This window comes from Amphibalanus amphitrite, unplaced genomic scaffold (genome assembly GCF_019059575.1).
Source record: "Amphibalanus amphitrite isolate SeventyFive unplaced genomic scaffold, NRLGWU_Aamphi_draft 001223F_arrow, whole genome shotgun sequence".
In the NCBI taxonomy this organism is placed as follows: Eukaryota; Metazoa; Arthropoda; class Thecostraca; order Balanomorpha; family Balanidae; genus Amphibalanus; species Amphibalanus amphitrite.
This window is the reverse complement of record NW_024882717.1, coordinates 689-25146: the sequence shown is the minus strand read 5'-3', so window position 1 is coordinate 25146 and position 24458 is coordinate 689. Positions and strand designations below refer to the sequence as shown.

Genomic DNA, 24458 nt, shown 5'->3' with positions numbered 1-24458 from the left:
TATATTTCTTTCTAAGATACGAAAAAGAAGATACGAAAAACGTTAGAAGCCGCTCACATCAACACCCAGGACACATTCAACTCGAGAAGTGGGTTCATTTCATTATCATCCTGGACAGCAAAACTGGCGGTAGGCTAGGATATTTTCATGCGCTTCACATTAATAATCTTAGACGGTTTTTGTCGGTTTTTGTACCCTGGGTTTTTGTATCATTTTTGCGAAGTTTGTATAATTGTGAAACATTGTGAAACACAGTGATCAAGGTCGTATGTGACCGAAAGCTTTGTGTATTTAAAAGTACTTTAAAATAAATATCGTTTGGTAATCTTGAGTTTCTTGAGTTGTCGTTATCCAACTGTCATGGATACTTTACATTTATCACTAGCTGTTTTGAAGCACTAGCTATTTTGCTTCACTAGCTATTTTGACGCTAGCGATTTTGTCACTAGCTGTTTTGAGGCACTAGCTGTTTTGTACTAGCTCAAAAGTCACTAGCTGAACTGTCGCTAGCTGTTTTGACGTGAACCGCTTGAGGGCGTCTGTGCGGTGGCCCAAGCGGTGGCCACGAAGCCGAAGTGTTGTCTGTCGCCGACTGGGTAGGTCATCTGACGCCGACCTGTGCCCCCAGCGTGAAGCAGGAGGAATGGGGTGATGACGGCAGTGGCGAGTCGCTGCCAACCACCTCGCCGAGCTACTCGTCATTGCCGGACGCCAGGATGGAGGAGGCGGCCAACCTGCTCGGTACGTACCCCCGCACCTCTTCACGCGCTCCCTGATGGCCATACTGTATTACCATCTAGCTGACATGGACACTGCACACATCATCGATGCTTTTCACAGGTGATCATAAATTAATGTTAATCAGAATAATAAAATCGCTTGATGAGTGGTGCCTTGAGTTGCATCGTTGGAGCGCCCAATGCCCGAATTTTCGGAGAAATATGTGTAAGGTTTGGGGAGGCCGGCCGGGCCGAATCGTCCATTCTGCGCTGAGGGCTGGCCGCCGCCGGCCAGGTGTGCCGACCGCCGAGCGCGTCTCCCTGGCCAACTGACCGCTGAGCGGGGTTCGTTGCAGTCTCGCTGGGGAACTCGCGGTCCACCACGCCGGCGCCGCTGGTGGCCTCCAACCCGGCGTCGCCGGTGGCGTCGGGTGCGGGCGCGGCGCAGCACCACTTCCGGCCAATCCGGCACGGGCCGGCGGCTGGCCGGTGGCCGACCAGTCCGCACCGGGCGGCCGCCCTGCCGGCCGGCCAGTACCGCTCCCAGCTCATCAGGTACGGCGCGGCGCCCGACTGTCGCTCCCCCGGCTGCACTGGTATTGATGACTGTTGGACACCGTGCAACATTGCTTTAGTTGTTAAGAGCGAGCGAGCGCAGCGAAGTCTTCAATATAACGGAAAAATCTCAGTATGAGCGGCCCGGCCTGTAACGCTTTTGAGAGGCTTATATCTCAGCAACCGCTGGACCGATTGGCCTGCGGTCTTTTTTGCTGGGTAGCGCCATCCCTTCTACCCCGTAATTGACTGCTTTTGATACATCTCAGTGACCGTCGTGGCACGTGCCACATGAAACGTCAAGGGTGTCCAAGCTGTTTTGCAAAATTAGTGATTTTGAAAGGCTCATCTTAGCAGCCGCTTGGGCGATTGTCTTGCGGTAATTTTTGTAGGGTAGCTGCATCCCTTCTACCAAAGGTCGGATACTCTTGATCTATGTGAGTGACCCCCACGGCACGTGCAAAATGCAATAAGAAAAGGTGCCAAATTTGTTCCCATTTCAATATCTCGGTAACTACTGGGCCGATTGCGCTGAAAGTTGGTATGTAGGTAGGCACCCACTAGGCAATGCATTTGCATGTGCCACAGTTGGGGTGCTACTGCACGTGCGCACGTGCAGGGGGCGCTTCCAGATCTCGAGAATGGTTGGGCCGATTGCGCGGTTGGTACACGGTTGGGGACCGGCTAGTAGGGTGCCATGCAAAAGACAGTTTGGACCCCGTTTGCAGGTGCGCACGAGCAGAATGCCGCTTCCAGATCTCAGGAACGGCTGGGCCGATTGCGTTCAAATTTGGCACACCGCTAGCTACCAGTTAGAAGGGTGCTTTGCACAAGCCCGTTGGAAGTACCCTCTCGCCCTTCCGCACGTGGGCTCACCATCTCGCTCGCTCGTTCTTCGCCCAAAAGGCGTTTTACTGGTTCCTTTATTTGACATGCAGCGGTAAAAGAGAGCACCAAAAAATATGATTTTGGTCAATGAACAGCATATGCTCATTTACACTCACTGTGGCTTAGACCGTCATTAGTACCTACCTACACAAGACCGTAACTCTTAGAACGACTGGCTATGTAGTCAGAGGGCTAAAATCAGTGATCGAAGCTTTCACATTAGGACCATTTAGTTTTCAATGAGTCGTCTTATTTAACAAAAGAAATGACTGATCCCAGGATGTGAACAATGAATATCGATGCAATCTGGGTAGGAGGGGCATTAACCTTCGCCCCAGTGCACAATGGGACCGGAGCGGAAATTAGCGCGACATCGGTACTTTTTCGTGTTTTGTGCCCGCTTTTCACATGTAAGTGATGATAGAATCATACAAATGGTAGTCTGTGTACTTTTGAAGCAATTTCTGATAAATTTAATTAATCAATCATCAGTAATTTAATTAAGTTAATTAGTGAAATAATACGTTGACCTGCGCTGACCTCGACTCGGTTCGGTCACGTGATAAGATAGCAACACCTGTCCGGTCAGGTCATGACGGCATGGGAAATTCCGATAAGCAAATAATGTAGCCACCAAAACCATGATGGGAATCTGATGGCCTACATGACTATGTAACAAATTAAGTACGGGTCAAAAAATTGTATCAGACAGACACTTCGAAAGCAGTTACGGATATGTCCGGATAAAACTTAGATATAGTTGGCACTTGGCAGCCTTGTACAACTCCTGAGGTTCTGTTACTCACAGCTTCCGGCCGGCTCGCGGTAACCGCGCACGGCCAGCGCCGGCGACCTGAAGTAAAAAAAAACCCTTGTTTTCGCTGTGGCAGGCTGAGGCAGCTGAACTATACATTTTCTGAAAGGCAATTGATTGGTAAATACCATAAAGATAAAAGAAGAGTGGGACCCAGCGGGACTTTTTATATCGACACTCCAGAATATTTATAACAGCAAAATTAACTTACGATTTGAAAAGCATCTAAGAAAACTTAACATTTGAAGCGTATTTATATATTCCGCTAAAAGTTTTTCTTTCCATCCCCATGGTCTAAACTATCAGGCTAGACCCCGAAAAATATTGATAAAGCCGTCTAATATATATTTTTTCTTGCCAACATTAGCTGCTTCTTTTCTCCGTACGAAAACGGGTCTACGATGCTTGTCACGGAACTTTGCGTTTGGGCTGATGTGGCGTGGACGCTGTACACCATGGACAAAAAATGTTTGCAGATTCGTGGTCCATGGACATCTATATTACTATTTGAGGAGGGTGCGTCTGTCCGTTACCGAGGTCCCGACTTGGTGGTGCTTTGCGTGGACTACAGGCCAGACCGTTGCACCTAGCCCGGTGAAATTTGCACAACTTATAGATCAAGGATGCGCGACGTGCCTTTGAGGGGTCTCAGCTCGATCGGATTGATAGGGAGCGCGTGGCGCGTGCTCAAAAAGTGCAATTTCGCGTCATAGACTTTACATGTATAAATCGTCGTGCGAAATCGGGCGAAAACGGCTGATTTTGGCCGACACGGGTCCAGTTCCCGTGCAATATCTTGGTGACCAGGGGTCCGACCGGCACGGGGAAAACAGCATCGTGTACAGAATTGAACGGGCTATTGAATGGTGTGCAATGCAGAGGATAGCACGCGCCACGTGCACTGGAGAGGGCACTTTTATTTGAAAAATTGCGGTTTTTGAGGGATTTTGGAATTAATTTTATCTTTAGGTGACCGTTAAATGGAGCGAGTTGAATCAACGCCTATTTGCAAGAGAAAGGTACCGCCTCTCATATACAAATTGTGAAAAGCTGATTGATCCAAATCAAGGTGGTGCAAATCACAGGAGAAAATGGTGTTTGTCAATTTTGTGCCACTTTATTAATCACACGGGGTTTGCTGCATAACCTGATACCTTTGGCAATTGAATATGGTACCAATGGATAGAGCATTCAATTCTGTCCAATATTCACCCTTCATGTTTGCATGATGAGCAACAGTATTCTTAAAAATGTAAATGTTCCAAACCATTACATTGTCATTTTTAGCGAAATTCAGCGATGGCCCTCAAAAGACTTCACGTCAGTTTTCGAATCATTCTTAAGTAGAACGCATGATAATACGACACGGGCACCTCGATGCGATGTATTTTTTTTGTTTTATTACAAAATGCTTGGCCGTCGAAAAGCAATCGAACGAAATGGATGCCAACCAAATCGACACAGACCAACCCAATACCCACGGGTCAAAAATAACCCTTCTTCGCGTTGCGGAGCACGCGGGTAACCCTAGTTTCTGAACTATGTGACACAGTTCAACTAAATTTGGGAAAGGTCGGCAAATCCACCAATGTCGCGCTAATTCCGGCTGCGGTCCCATCTTGCAGTGTGGGGGGGGGGGTCATATGCTACCACCCTGTCGCGTTTTTTTTTTTGTGCGTGAATAAAAAACCGCAGCGCCCGCTTGGAGTAGCTTTCTGTACATCAATTTTGGACAATGTGTGAAATTGTTGACCCCAGGTCATGTCAGGTCAGGTCACCAGGTCAAGTTAACTGACCAAGCCTAAAAAAGTTTGTAATCATGTCCAGCCTGCAGTGTTTGTCATAGATGTTTTAAACTTGGTGGATTGCATGATGTTATGGGCGCCTATAATTTGTATATCTCGGATTTTTTTAACCGTGGCCTAAGGTCAGGCTAGTGGCGTGACCTTACCCTTATAAGTCAATGGAGAAAAATGAAAATGCCTCTAGATCCGTGTGTACGCATAGGAACAGTCCAAATATTTAAGAATTACAATGATTTGGACCACCCGTGACGACCAAGGTGTCTTTTTTTGCTGATAGCCTCTAGAAAGGTCATCCGAGGTCATTTGAGGCTACAAACAGATTTTTGCCAATAACTCTCGCTTGGAAAGAGATAGGACGCTGGGGATGGCCTCATTGTGTTCGGCTTGTTGAGACGCATCGACTGATATGCAACATGACCTTTTCCGGTCAGGTCATGACCTTGACCTGAGGTCAAATTTTCAAGTTGACCTTTCAAGGTCAAATTATAGTTCATTCAACGCGTCTCGGCGAGAGGAACACGACTCTGGAAATATAAATGTCGTGGCGTTTTTTAGTCGAAAGTTATTGTCGAAAAACACTTTTCGTAAAAATAGGGGAGAGTGGGGTAATTTGGCCGGTGGTGTAAATTGGCCGCCCCCACCTGTACGACGTCTTATAAAAGTGAGTGAAATAACTCTAGTCTCTATTAATTTGTCATGGGTAGAAATAACTGGAGGACAAATGTCAAAACTTTGCTCCTCGTAGTTTTATTCAAAATTAATAAAACGTTAATTTCATTAGAAAATGGTAACTTTTACTTCTGTTTACAAAGTTGTATAACATGTAGTATTTGGGCTAAAAACGAATTCAGACATTATAGCGCCATTCTTGGGGGTGTTCAGCGGTTCCAAGAGCAATTTTATCTAATTCGGTAAAGCCGTGATGACTTTATAGACATACATTTTCAGAATGGCAAAATGGGGTAATTTGGCCGGGACTAGCGGGGCAACTTGGCCACTATGCTGGGACGGCCGAGATTTCATGGTCAATTGTACCATAAATGACATGATTCATGACCAACTTTGACTACTTTGATGCCTTACTTCCGATTGGTCAACTGTAAGAGCATGTGACGTCATCAAAGGTTGCCAAACGTTTTTTTGCTAATAACTCCTTACATAAAAATGGTACAGCCGCACAAATGGTCTCATTCTGTTCAGCTTGCCAAGGCGCATCGAATGATATGCATGATGACCTTGAAATCACGTGACCTTGAGGTAAACCCTCGCCGGCCGAGGGGGGGGGGGCGGGTACCGCCCCCCATAGGTTTTTTTTCGCGATAGTTTCGAACACGCTGGCGATAGAGAGCTGAAACTTGGCATACCTGACCTTTGATCCAAGCCGGATCTTATGACACCAACCGCATTTTTGGATCAGGTCAGGTCACTGACCTATGACGTCATAAGTGAACCTCTGCACGGTCTTCAGATGTCGCAACTTCGCAACGCCCTCACTGCCAGAGGAGATGTCACAGGAAAATGAAACTTGCAGGATCTAGTATCCATTATGAGTCTCACAACTTGTATATCTCGGATTTTTCCTAAAGGTCATATGAGGTCAGGTCATTTTCGTGACCTCACCATTATAATTCAATGGGGAGAAATGAAAACTGCTATTCTGGCGCCGGGAACGATCTCCAACCATCTCAAGCACACAGAATCGTGATTTGATGCACTCCTTGCAAGGTTAGATGCGTCACTTTTGCAATGTTGACCTTGCGTGACGTCATTTATGACGTCATCAAGGTCATATTAGTTTTTCGTCAATAACTCTTGATCAAATTGAGCTAGCGAGTCGGGAAAGCCACCAATGGACTCAGGAAGACCTGCCGAATCGAATGATATGCGACATGACCTCTTTCGACCAACTTCGTGACCTGGGGTGCTGACCTGACCTTGACCTGAGGTCAACACCCCAAGTTGACCTGACCCGAACAAAAAGTATATCATTCGACGCGCCTGAGCGAGGCGAACACGATGCTGCCAAAATCGCGGCTCTGCGACCGTTTTTTGCGAAGTTATTCACCAAAAACTGAACCGTACCTTGGGGCACTTGACACCTGACCTCAGAGGTCACCGGTTGACCTAGGACCTTAAAATCGGGTACCAATCTCTGCGTCTCGTAACGGCGCACACGCTCGTTTTTTCCGCGACGCGCTAGCTCCACCAGGGGCGAAACGGCGAGAGGGGGTCGTACCCCCCCTCGGCCGGCGCGTATGTACATAGAAAACCAATAGGTCCGGCGAGGGTTAAGCGACCTGATGCAACGTGACCTGAGGTCAACCTTTGACCTTGACTTCTCAAGGTCAACACATATATCTTTCGATGCGGACTGACGAGAGAATTACGATGGTACTCGAAGTTTAGGCCTAGCTTGATTACTTCAAAAGTTATTCGTAAAAAAACTGTGATCGCATCTAGAGCCGCTAATTTGGCTATTTTGACCCCTGTGACCCCTGAGCCAACCTCCAAAATGCGGCAAATGCGTCATAGGACACACGTCATTGCTGAATCTGAAGCTGACTCGCAATATAACAGAAAATCCCGACCGCAAACTAACACCGGCCAAATTGCCCCACACCCCCGGCCAAATAACCCTGCTAGAAGGGCAATTTGGCCGCCTTGCAGACCTTTGTAATACGTCACAATTTCAATATAAGTAATTACTCTATCATTTCAAGTTCACTGTCCAGTAAAGTAAAATGAATGCGACACCTGCCAGCGTTGAGAAAATGCAGAAATGTGTCGTCAATTTTAAGTTATATCGTTTTCTAAAAAAAAAAAACGGCCAAATTACCCCACTCTCCCCTAGGTATTTTTGGAGTATTTGCCCTCTGGAGGCTAAACCATTGACCTGAGGTCAATTTCGATGATCACCTTATCAAAAGAAGAGTTCAAAAACTTTTTCAGTTCCCCTTCCTTTGACCTTGAATTTGACCTTGAAGGTCAAGGTTAAGGGGAGAATGGGTTCGATTTTCGTGATCCTCATGGTCCAATTGACCTTGGACGAGGCTTTGGCTAAAATCGGTGCTCGTTGTGGAAAAGTCGCTGGTGACGTAGCATTTTTAAAGTTCTCCGTCCTTTGACCTTGAATTTGACCTTGAACTTTGAACATGATGAAAATGGTTTTCGATATGCGGCTAGATTTTTGCACGCGTTACATTTTGGTGCCGAAATTGTGAAGATCGGACAACATTTAGTGGCACTTTTTGTTCCCCGTCATTTGACCTTGGATTTGACCTTGAAGTTTGACCTTGATGAAAATGGTTTTCGATTTGCGGCTAGAACTTTGCACGCGCTACATTTTGGTGCCAAAATTGTGAAGATCGGACAATATTTAGTGGCACTTTTTCAGTTCCCCGTCATTTGACCTTGAATTGGACCTTGAACTTTGACCTTGATGAAAATGGTTTTCGATGTGCGGCTAGAACTTTGCACGCGCTACATTTTGGTGCCAAAATTTAAAAAATTCGGACAATATTTAATGGCACCTTTTCAGTTCCCCGTCCTTTGACCTTGAATTTGACCTTGAAGTTTGACCTTGATGAAAATGGTTTTCGATGTGCGGCTAGAACTTTGCACGTGCTACATTTTGGTGCCAAAATTTTGAAAATCGGACAATATTTAGTGGCACTTTTTTAGTTCTCCGTCCTTTGACCTTGAATTTGACCTTGAAGTTTGACCTTGATGAAAATGGTTTTCGATGTGCGGCTAGAATATTGCACGCGCTACATTTTGGTGCCAAAATTTTGAAAATCGGACTATATTTAGTGGCACTTTTTCAGTTCCCCGTCCTTTGACCTTGAATTTAACCTTGAAGTTTGAGCTTGATGAAAATAGTTTTCGATGTGCGGCTAGAACTTTGCACGCGCTACATTTTGGTGCCAAAATTTTGAAAATCGGACAATATTTATTGGCACTTTTCAGTTTCCCGTCCTTTGACCTTGAATTTGACCTTGAATTTGATAAAAATGAAATTTGATCTTGATAAAAATGGTTTTCGATGTGCGGCTAGAACTTTGCACGTGCTACATTTTGGTGCCCAAATTTTGAAAATCGGACAATATTTAGTGGCACTTTTTGAGTTTTCCGTCCTTTGACCTTGAATTTGACCTTGAAGTTTGACCTTGATGAAAATGGTTTTCGATGTGCGGCTAGAACTTTGGACGCGCTACATTTTGGTGCCAAAGTTTTGAAAATCGGACAATATTTAGTGGCACTTTTCCAGTTCCCCGTCCTTTAACCTTGAATTTGACCTTGAAGTTTAATCTTGATGAAAATGGTTTTCGATGTGCGGCTAGAACTTTGCACGCGCTACATTTTGGTGCCAAAATTTTGATAATCGGACAATATTTAGTGGCACTTTCTGAGTTCCCCGTCCTTTGACCTTGAATTTGACCTTGAAGGTCAAGGTTTAGGGGATAATGGGTTCGATTTTCGTGATCATCATGGTCTAATTGACCTTGGACGAGGTTTTGGCAAAAATCGGTGCTCGTCGCTGGAAAAGTCGCTGGCGACGTCGCCATCTTCACGGACATGAAACATTGTGCAAAACCTCACAAACATAATATTGCACTGCACAGTATTTCCCCAGAAAACCTCACAACTTTCCCACAACAATCACGAAAATGTACCTTATCTCAACTGCCAAGTATCAAAATTATTGTACCATACCATAATAATATAATAACGCTCGAAAATAATATTCATCGCCTTAACCCTCGACCTGGCGGGGGTCGATGTGACCCCCCTAAGGTTTTTCGAAGATAGCGTAAAAACGGCGGCGCACAGCGCCGCCAAATTTGGCACAGCCTATGGGGCAACTTTTTTACATATGACCTGAAAATTTCAGGTCCAGATGACCTTGGGTCAGGTCACCAGGTTAGAAAAACCGGTACAAGGTCATGGTCAAATTTCAATTTTCTTTTTGCACCTGTCCAACTCACAGTTTTTTTTTTTTACCATTAACTGGCATATATATTTCAATGAATCCATCGTTCTTTGACCCTGAACTTCCCTTGTCGGGCCCGAAAGGGTCGAACAAAAAGAAGTATACTGGTTATAATAACACGGAACAAAAATGATAGACGAACGCGCCTCGGCCAAATCACCGTCATCAGCGTCTAAAAGGAGAACTCACAGTTTCTGACTGATTTCCTTCAAACTTTCAGGATGTGCTAAGTTCACCGAGCTGTATAACATATACTTTGGGTTTTTTGAGGTCACTGACCTGAGGTCAGTTAGAGGTCATTACGTCGTAATGACCTCTACCCCTCTGCTCCCCCGGTTTCTGACGTCACGCGTCAGCTGTTAGCTGACCGCGCCCGAGCGCTGCGCCTTTGGGGTCACCGATCTGACGGGTACCGGGAGGCGAACCGCCTGGCTTCGCGCCGCTTTCAGAGCGGACAAACGGCGCCACATAGGACACCGTGTGTCTGAGCGGGGACGTGGGTCCATCTGGCGTTGCGCAGCTGATGTTGTGGGCAGTAAGAAGGCTGCTTCTTCCGTACCCCCTGCTGTGTCTGCAGAATCCATGAATGATTTCTTCGTTCACTGTCGGCCCCCGTATCGCTGCCGAGCTCGCGGCGCAGGGCACGCCTCCTTCACTCTCCCAGAGGCTGCCCAGAGTGGGCGCTTGTGCATTTCACCTTCATCCCATCACAATCAGTTCATTACATAGCATCATAAGTTCAATGAAAAACTCCCCTTCTCGCGGATCCGACGGACTGTGCATTCGGGTTTTCAAGCTGGCCTTCAACTCCATCTCCCATGTCCTTCTACATCTCGTCAACACCTGCCTCATCTCCAACATCATCCCGGAATCCTGGAAACACGCCCTTGTCCATCCTATCCACAAGTCCGGAGATCCCGCAGATCCTTCCAACTACCGTCCCATATCCATCATCCCCGTCATCGCCAAGATCGTGGAGCGGGCGGTCCAGCGCCAGCTTCACCATTACCTCTCCTCCAATCATCTCCTTTCCCCAACCCAACATGGCTTTCGCCCAGGACACTCTACCGAGACGGCCCTCACGTGCATTACTGACAGTATTCTATCTGCTACGGATTCTGGCCAAATTTCCATTCTCTGTCTGATTGATCTCAGCAAATGTTTCGATGTTATTTGTCATGCAAAATTGGTAGAAAAACTTCAGCTGTTGGGTGTCGACGTGTCCTGGTTTCAAAATTATCTTTCTGGCCACAAGCAGAGTGTAAGCCTCACTTCCTCTGATGGACGAACTAAAATCTCTCCCCCACTGCCTATCAACCAGGGTGTCTTTCAAGGATCTAGTCTCGGCCCAATCCTCTTCTGCGCGTTCGCCAACGACCTGAGTTTGTATGTCTCTGACGCACTTGTCGTCCAATACGCCGACGACACTCAGGTCTTGGTTTCTGGCCCAAAATCTGCGTTACCAGCGCTTGCATCGCGCATGGAACGTGCTCTGTCCTCTCTTGGCGACTACTTCCATTCAAATGGCTTGAAAGTTAACGTAAGCAAGTTCGAGCTCATTACATTCGGCTCCAGACAAAATTTGCGTAGTATCTCACCAATCAAAATTACGTACAAGGACACGTGTCTGACGCCCAGCCCTGAAGTCAAAAATCTTGGCGTGGTCTTCGACCAACACTTGTCATGGGACGCGCACGTGAGGACCGTCTCGCGAAGGTGCTGCGGCATCCTCACCGCCCTATCCCATATCCGCCACTTCCTCCCCCCTGACACTCTCCCTGAGATAGTCACCGCCCTGGCCGTCTCGCACGTTCGCTACTGCCTGCCCGTGTACGGCAACGGCAGCGCTGGCAACCTCACAGCCATTCAAAGGCTTCTCAACTTCGCGGCCCGTGTGATCGCGGGTAAACGAAAATTTGACCGGGTGTCGGACGTGCGGGACAGGCTGGGGTGGCTCGACTCATCTCAGCTTTTCCAATACCAATCTCTCTGCCTCCTAGACAAAATCCTATCCTCAGGCCAGCCCGAGTGCATCGCCCGTCAAATCTGCTCCAACCGTGACCGTCCCGACCACGTCCGCACCACCAGGCAGGACGAGCTCCTACACATCCCATCCATCCGTTCTGAGGCGGGTCGTCGCCGGTTTGTCTATCGCTCACCACACCTCATGAACCGGCTTACCGGTATCAGTACGAAGTTTGAGAGGTCCGCGGTTCAGGCGTGCCCTGAGGGCCCATTTGTCCTCTGTCCGGGACCCATAAATCGTGAACGGGAAGCTGCGGTGGTGATGTCGTGCATGGTTTCATGTTTTATACGCTTTTTTAATGTGCTTCTGGTTTCATGTTTATTTTTAGCGCGTTTAGGGAGCGAGTGTGTCTTTTATCCTGCACTTTGTGATCCATGTTTTATTGACGAGAAGGCCGTAATAGCCACTTGTTTAGTGGATGACTTTCAATAAAGTACTAAAAAAAAAATGTTAAGCCTATGGGAAAATACTAAATTCGGAAAATACTGGAGATATTCGCTTCGTTCTATCACTTTTGTGCTTTGAAACCACAGTACTTAACAGCAGGTCACTTGGTGCTTCTTTGTTTGGTGTATTTATCCATGGGTCAGGTCAAATGAGGTCAACTGAGGTCAAATGACGTTTTTGCCAATAACTTGGCACATAATGACGCTAGAGCTTAAAAATGGTAGCATTGTGTTCCTGGTGATCAGCCGAATCGAATGATATGCGATATGATGTAATTTGGTTAACTTGAACTTAATTTATAAATTTAAGTTTATTTAAAATCTAAGAAAAACTTGAAGTACACTTAAGCAAGCTAAAAAGTATATCATTCGACGCCCCTTGACGTGCTAAGTTCACTGGTGCTTTTCTTTTTGCACTGCCGTACTGATCGAAATCACTGCCGTAGAAGTACACACATTTTGTGACGCGAGTACAGACGGATTTTCTGCGGTCGTGTACTACAAGCGGACGTCCAACTCTCAAGTCTTCGCTACATTTGTCACAGCACGGTCCAGACTCGCGCCGCTGAAGACGCTGTCCGTCCCTCGCCTAGAACTCCCGGCAGCCGTCTTGGCGACAAGACTAGTCTGCTCGCTCCGGAAGGAAAGTCGCCTCGACTGGACGGCTGTGACCCATTGGTCCGACTCCAAAAACGTTTTGGCGTGGATCAAAGCGCAAGATAGACGATACCATGTCTTTGTGAGCAACGGGACGGCCGAAATTCTCGACAGGTCGTCGGCCAAGCAGTGGCGCTACGTACCGACAGCGCTGAATCCAGCTGATGGTGGCTCGAGGGGTCACCGGCTGCGTGACCTGCATCAAGACGGGTTTTGGGCGACAGGTCCCGATTTCCTGCGTGAGACACGTGACACGTGGCCAGAGGAACTGAACTCATCACCTCAAGATATTCTGCAAGATGATCCGGAGACCAAGCTTGTATTCACGGTTGATGCCGCTCAGTCCCCAGTTCCAGATATCAGACTTGCAATGCCAGATCTGTCAAGATTCTCAAAGTGGAGTTCGGACAATCTCGGTGATCCTGAGATGGAGAAATCGTGCAAAAAGACAAAATGGAACCAAAGCTACAGCAGAAGATGGCCAGTCCGTGGAAGTCGAAGCTGAAGCCCTGCTGATGAAAACGTGGGTCGACAACCAGATAACAAATTTGTGTTGTACGCGCTCTATTCGTTCTGTATGGGACTTCGCCGCCCCACCCCACACCACGCTACAATACTCCAGTATGGACCTCACATTAGCACAATATGTAGCGATCAAAGCCGTTCGGTTAAATTTGACCTTTCGTCCAGACTGAAAAGAACGTATCATCACACCGAGTGCCCTGTTGGCTTTGGGGACAATGCTATCGACATGCAACTGAAACGTGAGCTTACTATCAAATGACGCCAAGATCTCTGATGAATTCTACATGTTCTAGAGCCCTGTCATGGATACAATACACACTCTTCATGGGCGCACGCCGCAGAGAGATGGTAAATGATCGACATTTATCAGCGTTTAATTGCAGGCGCCACGTCGCCGACCAGTGTTCCAGTCGCTTGAGGTCAGCACGCAGGCTATCAACATCACTGGCAGATCCTACACAGTGGAATAGCTTGACATCATCAGCGTAGAGCAAACAATTTGTGGATATGTGCAGCGGTAAATCATTTACAAACTTATTTGTTTATTTGTTTAACATATTTTTTGGTGTTGTGAAAATTTTGAAAATTTCTTTTATTTTTCTCTTGAGAAAGAGGTTAAACTTCGCTACGAACGGCCTTCCGATCGACCGAGAAGATTCGTAAAGTTAGTTCGTATCTTCACCATTTGCGATACAACTTGCGTACCTACTTAGACTACGATGTGATGGATCCCTCCAAAATCTGTTCCGATTCAACTTACGTTTGATCGCAACTGCGAGGTGCCTTGCGATCACATGGATCCCTTACTAAACAACTATTGCTGCATAATCTGGGGTTTCACATATCCATCTTATCTTCACAAAATGGAAGTATTACAAAAACGAGCAGTTCGAATGATAGTAAACGAACATCGTCTTGCACATACTATGCCCATATTTCGTAAGCTCAATGTACTTAAAGTAAATGCACTAGCTAGACAACAACTATGTTCATGTATCGAAAAGTTGCTTCACATTTACCATCACAACTTAACCATTTGTTTACTACAGTAGATCAGGACAATATAAGAACAAGAAATCGACAACATTTTCACGAATCCTTCTCTGCAAAACGTTATCGTGCTCAAATAGCATCATGGATAGGACCGCGTGTCTGGAATAAGACACCCAAATTCTCCTTAACAACCATTAATCAGATATCTAAATCTCAGCTGAAAAGATGCGTAAAAGCATACTTCATACAAAGCATGTAAGCTTGGAAGTCTCGCTATCCTTTCACTGCAATTTGATCTCAAGTGCATTTGCCTCACAACTGCACTTAGATACAAGTAAATCACGTTTCATCTAAACCAGTATAACGTCTTTTGGGGCGACTAACGGAGCGAGCGAGAGGGTGGACCTTGCACGTGCGAAATTTCGAGGGGGTACCTCCAGCTGACTTGTGCACGGCACCATACTAACCGGTCTCTAGCGATGTGCCAAATTTGGGCGTCAATCGGTCCAGCCGTTCTCGAGATTTGGAAGCGGCACCCTGCACGTGCGCACGTGCAAAATGGGTCCCAACTGACTTTAGCACGGCACCCTACTAACCGGTCCCTAGCTGTGTACCAAATTTGAGCGCAATCGGTCGAGCCGTTCTCGAGATCTGGTAACGACCCCTGCACGTGCGCACGTGCAGCAGCACCCCAACTCTGGCACATGGATATGCAGTGCCTATTGGGTGCCTACCTACATGCCAACTTTAAGCGCAATCGGCCAAGTAGTTACCGAGATATTGCAAAAATTACAAAACTGACACCTCTTCGTTTTGCACGTGGCACTTGCATAAGGGGTCACCCACATGCATCGGGAATAGTCCAATACTAGGGTTACCCGCGTGCTCCGCAACGCGAAGCGGGGATTTTTTGACCCGTGGGTATTGGGCTGGTCTGTGTCGATTTGGTTGGTAGATATCCATGATATCCATTTCGTTCGATTGCTTTTTGACGGCCAAGCATTTTGTAAGAAAACAAAAAGATACATCGCATCGAGGTGCCCGTGTCGTATTATCATGCGTTCTACTTTAGAATGATTCGAAAACTGGCGTGAAGTCTTTTGAGGGCCATCGATGAATTTCGCTAAAAATGACAATGTAATGGTTTGGAACATTTACATTTTTAAGGATACTGTTGCTAATCATGCAAAAATGAAGAGTGAATATTGGACAGAATTGATTGCTCTATCCAATGGTACCATATTCAATTGCCAAAGGTATCAGGTTATGCAGCAAACCCCGTGTGATTAATAAAGTGGCACAAAATTGACAAACACCATTTTCTCCTGTGATTTGCACCACCTTGATTTGGATCAATCAGCTTTTCACAATTTTTATATGAGAGGCGGTACCTTTCTCTTGCAAATAGGCGTTGATTCAACTCGCTCCATTTAACGGTCACCTAAAAATAAAATTAATTCCAAAATTCCTCAAAACCGCAATTTTTCAAATAAAAGTGCCCTCTCCGGTGCACGTGGCGCGTGCTATCCTCTGCATTGCACACCATTCAATAGCCCGTTCAATTCTGTACACGATGCTGTTTTCCCCGTGCCGGTCGGACCCCTGGTCACCAAGATATTGCACGGGAACTGGACCCGTGTCGGCCAAAATTAGCCGTTTTCGCCCGATTTCGCACGCCGATTTATACATGTAAAGTCTATGACGCGAATTTGCACTTTTTGAGCACGCGCCACGCGCTCCCTATCAATCCGATCGAGCTGAGACCCCTCAATGGCACGTCGCGCATCCTTGCTCTATGAGTTGTGCAAATTTCACCGGGCTAGGTGCAACGGTCTGGCCTGTAGTCCACGCAAAGCACCACCAAGTCGGGACCTCGGTAACGGACAGACGCACCCTCCTCAAATAGTAATATAGACTTGACAGAAGGAATGAAACTACCCTACAAAAATTACCGCGTGTAAATCGGTCAAGTGATTGCTGAGATATAAGCCTCGCAAAAGCGTCCGCACGGCCGGCCGCTCATACTCAGAAATTTCCGTTAACCCGCGCCCTGCTGGGGGGGTGTTTGAACACCCCCCCTTGTGGTTTTTCGCGAATATCTCAAAAACGGCGGCGCTCCGGTACACCTTATCATACATCAATTCTACACATGTTGTGAAAATTTCAGACCAAGGTCATTCAAGGTCAGGTCACCAGGTCACTTGAAGTGACCTCACCTCATAAAAACTTTCAATGTCTGTCATAGCTACACCGAGTGACCGATCGCTTTGAAACTTTCAGCGATTGCTGAGAGCAATAGCATGTACAAAATGTATATCTCAGAATTTTGATATCGATGACCTAAGGTCAGGTCAATTTTGCGACCTCCCCATTATAAGTCAATGGGAGAAAATTGAAATGCGCCTCTTTTGGATGAAAGACATTATAAACACTCCCAAACACCGAATTACAAGTGGTTTAGACACACTGAACTTGAAAATGGTGTCCGTGACCCTTGTTTATGCCCTGAGGTCATCTTAGGTCACGAATGGTATCTAACAGTTTTTCGCAAATAACTTTTGATAGAGGCATGCTAGAGCGATGAAAATGCCTTAGATGTGTTCAGCTCGACGATACGGATCGACTGATATGCAACATGACCCTTTCCGGTCAGGTCATGACCTTGACCTGAGGTCAAATTTTCAAGTTGACCTTTCAAGGTCAAGTCATAGTTCATTCGATGCGTCTTGACGAGAGGAACACGATGCCGGTAAAAGTAAGCTCGTACAAGGCTTGGGTCAAAAGTTATTGCAGAAAAACTGTTTTCGAAAAAATCGGCTATTTTTGCAGTTTTTGCCCCCTGCAGGCAAAACCGTTGACGTTAGGTCAAATCTGAGAGAATTACTCAGAAAGGGCGTTAATAGGGCTATCGAATGCGCTTTTCCGCGGCGCTGTAGCTCTATTGGTTCCCGAGTTATGCGTTGGCTTCTTGGAAATTTTCGACATTCGACCTGGAAATCGGCGAAATTTTGCCTTCAATGACCTCTGGTGACCTGACCTTTGACCTGACCAAAAAATTGACCGAAGTGATTTTGTCATTATTTTTGACGCTCTTTCGAACGCCGCCTTCCGCGTATTGCTACGTGGCCCAGGAGCCCAGTTACAAGGGGGGGGGGTGTTCAAACACCCCCCCCCCCCCAGCAGGGCGTGGAAATCCAGGACCCCCAGCAGGGCGCGGGTTAATCTAAGGAAAGACTCCGCTCGCTTCGCTCGCTTCGTAATTATTCTCATCATCGTCACCATGAATACCTTTGGCGCTGGAGCAAAGAGCCTGACCAGCAACAAGCTTCGCTTATCTGGAAAGGCTTTTCTGCCCTCAGCATTGACCGGCCGAATTTTGACCAGAGTGAATCCCCACGGATGTTTGCATGACATGTGAATGAGTGATTTTTTCTACCCTAGATGAATGCATGCGCTTCTGAGTGAAAGTTGCTTTCGGTATCGCAGTAGAGAACAGTCATCTGTCTGATTTCATCGACTTACCGCCACACAGAGGTCATTTGCGTACCGTGCCGCGTCAACCTGGAACCGACTCCCACCTGCGGCTCGCACCACCACGTCCGTGGTAACTTTCAAAGCTGCTGTGAACTCTTTATGAACATTTTATCATCATATTGTGTGTTTTTAAAGTGTATTTCTACGGCGCTTTTAGGCTTACCATTTGTGTTTAATCCCTCATGTTTTTAAAATCTCGTTTAATGTCAGATCGTTTTAGCCACTTATATTCCTACCAAATATTATTTGTGCGTGTGTGGTAATGTATGACGGAAAGCCTGAATAGCCACCTGGAAGGTTTTTAAATACACTGATACTGATACTGATACTGATTTCAGCAGTAGCTACTTTAGCATTCTGTTCTTGTCTCCATCAAAACCCGCTACCCCTTCTCTCGTTTGCTTTTTAAAATTTTATTTCCTTTCTTAGCAGAGAGTGCCGCGACTTATCTGTTTATTTTGTCTGGTGTTAACGTAAGGTTCTGCTTGTCGCTGGGTTTGAGGGTGGGGGCACTGGTCACCTGATCATGGGTGGCGGAGTAGTTCGAAAAAGCACAATGGTGCCTGTTCCACGCCTCTTTCTCTATTTGATCAAAAGATACAGTCAAAAAAGGAAAATTACTGTCGTGTGTTCAACGGGTGACCTCGGATGACCTTTCAGCGGGTCACTGATGCAAAGCTGCACCAGTGCTAACAATAATAGCCTAGCTCAACATGATTCAAAAGTATTTGAACGGGTAAAATGCGTTTCGGTGGTAGCCGATATTTCTGCAATTGACTTACAAAGGGCACGTCACAAAAATGACCTGACCTGAGGTCAACGCAGTCCGAAAGCCACTTGTTTTATTATCGCAAATGAATGACAATTGGTAATTCTTTAATCGTCATCAGACCAAATTGCAACTTTTAGTGAGGAAAATATCAAGGTCACTTCAAAAAATAGGTCAAGAGGTCATGTGACCAAAATTTCAAAAATTGAAAATCCGAGATAGTCAAAATGTTCTTTGGGTGATTGCGAGTTGAACGATATAGAGTTGTCCTCAAAGAAAACCAATAGGTTCTGAGTTATAAGTCGCCGAACATGGGGCTGCAGCTTGACCTCTAGGAATTGCCCGAGGCTATATCTCGGAAACCATTGTTCGAAGAAAAAAATTCCTTGTCACAGCTGGCTTCCCCGCCCATCACAACCCATTACGCCAATTTTAAGCAAAAAAAAGGATAACATGAGGGTGTACGGCTTTGGTCGATCTATCGTGGAATGCCCCGACTGTTTGTGACTGTCTGATACTGTGTGTGACTCTCCGTGGCTGTGTGTGACTCTCCGTGATTGGGAGTGTCGGTGACTGTCTGACTGAGTGTGTGACGCTCGCCGCGCGGCCCTGCTGACAGGCCGGAGCTGGTGCGGCCGGACGCGCCTGCCGCCGCCGCCATTGAGCACTCCGTGCTGGCACCGATCAACGGACCACCCGCCTGCTCAACAGTCATACAGGCCAGACAGGCGACGGTACGAGCACCTTCGGGCCGGGCCCCAGTCAACTTTGTGCTTCTGTTTTATAGTTATGTTACAGGGAGTTTGAGAAATCCGTGAGTTTGCAAACTCCATAAGGAGTTTGCAAACTCCCCGACCCGTCAGTGAGTTTGCAAACTCACTAGGGAATTTCCAAAGTCACTAGAGAGTTTGCAAACTCACTGACCGGTCAGGGAGTTTGAGAACTTTCAGAGCGATTGGGACAAATAAAAACAAGTGTGTAAGATGAGGGTGGCCAATGGCCATGCCGTCCGTGATGTTAAAACAAAGGCAGCTAGTGGTACGGCGTACATAACCGTCGCACGCTGACAGAAAGCTTATGCTTAGATCCTAAATTTGTTTACGAGAAAAACATACTGCTCGCGGCTATGTAGGTACAGGGGAGGTTCGGAGCAATGTTTTCCAGTCGTAGCTGGCTGCCAGCAGCGCCGGCTCGCGATGACATGTCTATTTTATTCTATTATATGCAGTTTTTTATTTTTGGGGTCAAATTCCAAAATATTAACATTGCCAAGGCTACAATAACAAATCAGTATAGTAGCCTTGGTAATTCTACACATTTTATGTTTGAACACTTTTCTGTATCATCAAAGCTATAGGCCTGACAGCTCTTCCCGCGAACCTTTTTTGTTGGGTCGAAAACGGCAGAACATGACGTTACTCGGCCGTCATTTGCTGCTAACCTATCATAGCCTTTGAAAAAAGTGGTCACGATGTGTACCTAAAAGTTATACCCGGGAGGGTACTGAAAGTTTGGTGACAGTCGGCGCAGCGGTTCTGGAGATATATAGAAAAAACTTAGGGGGGGGGGGGGGCAAAAAAATGTCCGCCCCCACCTCCTGGAAGGTTAAGGCATTTCTTCACGTTGCGAGTGCCGAAACCGGTGATTGTGAGCTAGGGACCCCAATTTAGCTGTATCAATCCAAATCTAATGTTAAGGTGGAATGGTCACTTTAATGAGAGGGAAATGTAACGATAGAGACATCGCTCGTCGGTCTCCGGAAACAGGCTTCCGGATATGGCCGCATTTGGCAGGGTGTGCGCCATTATTTTGTGTTAATGCGCCATGGTCGAAATGTATAAAGCGGGATTCGGCCATGGCGCGCGCGCGATGTGGCTGTCGACTGGCGTTGGCCGATGGAGCTGCGTGGTGTGAATAAATAAACCTGAAAAACAGAAGAAAACTGCATTTGAAGAAAAACAACATAAACATTTACGTGGAGAGTGCAGTATGAGCAAACAGTGCAACCTAAGCTGAAAACTATTTAGAATCAACTTTGAATCTAATTTCACCAAATAGCGCCAAATGTGACCAAATGTGTGCCAGATAACCTTCGTAAAAATGGCTCATGATGATTTTATTTGCGGAAGTGACATTCAAACCGTCTATTGTTCACCAGTCTATTGACCCCGTGTGTAACCATTTGGCTCAGGATGGTCAGGCGCAGCGGCTGGTGCAGATCAGCAGGGTGGTGGTGGAACACTCGGCGGCCGGTGGCGCGCAACAGCCGGCCGCGCTACTGCAGCGGGCGCTCACTGCCCCGGTGGCCGCCCCAGCCTCGTGCGGTGTGGACCTCAGCACAGGCCGCGCGCCGCCGCCGCCGCCGCCGCCGCCGCCGCCGCCGCCACCACCAGCGGTGCCCTCTCAGTCGCACCAGCAGGCTCAGCGTGCCGTACAGCACCAGCAGCAGCCGGCACCGCCCTGTCAGCTCTCGGCCGACCGGAGCACACAGCAAGTCAACGGCTCGTCGACAAAGCCCGCCCCAGCGGAGGGGAGCAGCGAGTGGCGCGGTGAGTGGCCAGTTTTTGGTTATGGATACTCTGGACACGCGTTCGTTCCTTTAGAGGAAACCTTAATCGGTCAAATAAGAATATCGCAGAGCTGTAGGATAAGAGAAGCTATTTGTTTCCATTGTTCGAAAGATCAACCCTCGTACTTATGCACGGAGAAAATTTAAAACACTGCTAACGGTGTAAGTGGTTAAACTGCATACCCACGGGTGTTTTTGAAAGGTGTCAGATAACACTTATATGAGCGTCAAGATACACCATTGTACTATCCCTAAGGGTGTCCAGTTTCTGTACTGTGGTGTCATACACCCCAGACAAGGGTGCGTTTCGACTCCCCTCAGACACCCTATTTACACTTATAATGGTGTCACCAAGATAACACCCGTAGGGATACTGGGGGGAATAATCGCTTGGGTGTGTGTTAAACTGCATTCCCACGGGTGTAATTTAAAGGTGTCACAACACAACGCTTATAACGGTGTCACCAAGTTGACACCCATAGGGATACTGGGGGGAATAATCGCCTGGGTGTGTGTTAAACTGCATACCCACAGGTGTAATTTAAAGGTGTCACAGCGCTGCTTACACTTATAACGGTGTCACCAAGTTGACACCCACAGGGAGCCCACGGGCTCCCTGTGGGTGTCAACTTGGTGACACTTGGTGACACTTAAACGCGTCGGGATGGCCCAATATACCATCAATGACTTCAGATACGATCAGCCTTGACTACCTTGAGGCCTTATTTGCTCTTGGACAACTGTAAGGTCATGTGACGTCATCAAGGGTCACCAAAGGTCTTTTGCTAATAACTCATCACAGGAGCAAGATACAGCCGCGCGGATGGTCTCATCGTGTTCAGCTCGTCAAGGCGCATCGAATGGTTTGCATGATGACCTTGAGGTCACGTGAACCGAGTTCAACCTTTGACCTTGACCTTTCGAGTTCAACACATACATATACCAGTAAAACGCTCTTTAAAACGCACTCACGCACTCACGGCACTCACGGCACCGTTGCCGGCACTGCGCTGTGGGTGGACACGCGCGGTGCAGTAGCTCCATGGTGTGCGGCTCACCGGAGGGATTACCAGTCTCCGACCGGACAGTCCAGGCGGGAAGTGCGGTGTCCTCCATCATGACCGCCGTCCCCGTCTCCGCGGAGTGCCGCACGGCGGCGACGCGGCGGCGTCGGATCTTGAGCTGGTGGACACTGGGCTCCTGCCACAGCTACCAGCTTCAGCCCTTCAGTATCCTGTCATCAGCAAACTCCAGCAGAGCCCCAATGCAACTGGGAAAATAAAATTCATGCTGTTATGTCAAATCATGCAAAACATTTCCTTGCACAGGATTCTCTGTACCAGTTCATTAGTTTCAAGGTCATTAGTACCAGTTCGTTTCAAGCCTTGAAAAGGCTTGAAAAAGACATTTTGTCGAAACACATGTGTAGCCAATTCAAAAGAATATAATTCAAAATAGTTCCCATTGTTTATCCTATTTCAATACTATTCATTTGTATATCGTGCGGTATGTTCAGTATCATGATTTATACTTGTCGCTGAGATCAGCATTTCAATAACAAATAATTTCTAGTGCTTTTCCAGGTGGCGCCTGGTGTTGTGTGCTGCGGCCACTGCTAACGCAGCGGCCCGTTCTCCTTTGGTAGGCGCTCCGACGGACGTCTCCGGCGGTAGCCACGTGTTCGCCTGGCACGCGCTGATCCCGTTCCTGAAGCCAGCCGAGCCGGTGGAGGGTGGTGGCAGCGGCGCGGCCGGCACCGAGCCGCCGGCGCCGGCGCCGCGCTCCCCAGACGGCCGGAGCGGCGCCGGCCGCCGCTCGGCCGGCAGCCGGCCCTCAGGTCAACAGGTCAGTCGGCCCACCGTTTACCGCACCCACCGCGGCAGCCAGCTCAGGTGCAACCATGGGCCTGTAGGAATCGGATGACCACTCTCTCGGATGGCTATGCTCTTCCCGCTGGCTCATCCGAGGATGCGGGCCTCGAGCAAAGGCCAGTTTTACCTACAGAAAAAATAGCCGCCTGCCGGATTTTTTTGCCTAAAGGCCGTTTTACATATGCGATCCTACGCAAAAGCCCTATCCGCTTACGTGCCCATCGCGTTGACGCTCCGTATGTGAAGCGGTCTTTGGTCAAGAACTTCCGGCAGCGGCTACTTCCGCTACTTCTTTGTTGGTAAAACTGGACTCCAAGGCCCTATATACCAGGTAGGGTCGTCCGGCGATTCTACCTGATCGTGACGTCAGCTCGTGACGTCATCTGGGGGCAAGTCTTGAAGTCCCGTTTAAGTCCTATGCAAATGGGCGATTTTTGAAGCGCTGTAGAACAAACTCTGCTAAAGCTAGCACAAAACTAAGTGCATCATCGGAAAGCCTAGACATTTTTCTTCGAATTATCTAAGAAGCGTTTTTCACTAAACCCATTAGTTTTTCCAAAAATGCGTAAAAAAGAAAAAAAGCCCTCAGAAGCCAGCAAGGGACACTCAGAAGCTGGCGTAGGGCCTTTATGGAGAACTTAGTGTGGCTACTCAGGGGCCCATGGGATGTCCTTACGAGCCCTGTGGGGCACTTCTGAGTCGAAATACGACCAGAAATATGATCAGTAAACCCTCAACGGCCAGTTGGCGCCACCGGGCCCCTCGTGCCCGTGTGGGGGACCTTCGGGACCTGTTTAGGCCCTCAGAGGCGCCGGTGAGGGCTATCAGTCGCCATTACGGGGCCCTCAAAGAAATTGGTGTGGGACCGTCACAGAAGGGTGTGCCCTGGGGCCCCTAGAGCTGGCCCCTAATGGACCGGTAAGGCCCCTCAGGCTGGTTAGGACGCTCTGGCCGGTAAGGGCCCTGAGGCCGGTAAGGGCTCTTAGAGACCGCCGAGCCCCCCCCCCCCCCCACCCCCACCCCACCCCCGCTTTCGACGCCCATGGTCAGATCCCATTGCAATTGAACTCACTTGAATGAAGTGAACTATTGAAGAGTGTGCCTATCATTTATCAATCCGGTGCGTAGTAGCAAAGTCATTCTGCTAGCAGCGGGCTGACCACCCATCTTACGCATGTATATCTACCGCATAAAGTACCAATATCTCGAACACCAGAGCTGTGGCGTGTTCTCTGCGTCTGCCCCTAATAACGTGTAGTCAGTTGACTGCTGATTATTGTTCGTATTTCACAAAGCG

At 47.7% G+C, this 24458-nt stretch overlaps 1 protein-coding gene across 1 annotated transcript in view; it reads left to right on the top strand.

Moving 5' to 3' along the window:
* The window catches only part of LOC122371258 (protein capicua homolog), a 118059-nt gene extending 94040 nt beyond the window's left edge, over positions 1-24019 (top strand). Inside the window, exons 5-9 of the mRNA XM_043347433.1 lie at positions 629-741; positions 1076-1274; positions 19341-19455; positions 20913-21270; positions 22936-24019. Coding sequence (XP_043203368.1) covers positions 629-741; positions 1076-1274; positions 19341-19455; positions 20913-21270; positions 22936-23213 — 1063 coding nt within the window. The 3' untranslated portion in view covers positions 23214-24019. The remainder of the gene's footprint in view (positions 1-628; positions 742-1075; positions 1275-19340; positions 19456-20912; positions 21271-22935) is intronic.
* Positions 24020-24458: the final 439 nt, after the last annotated feature.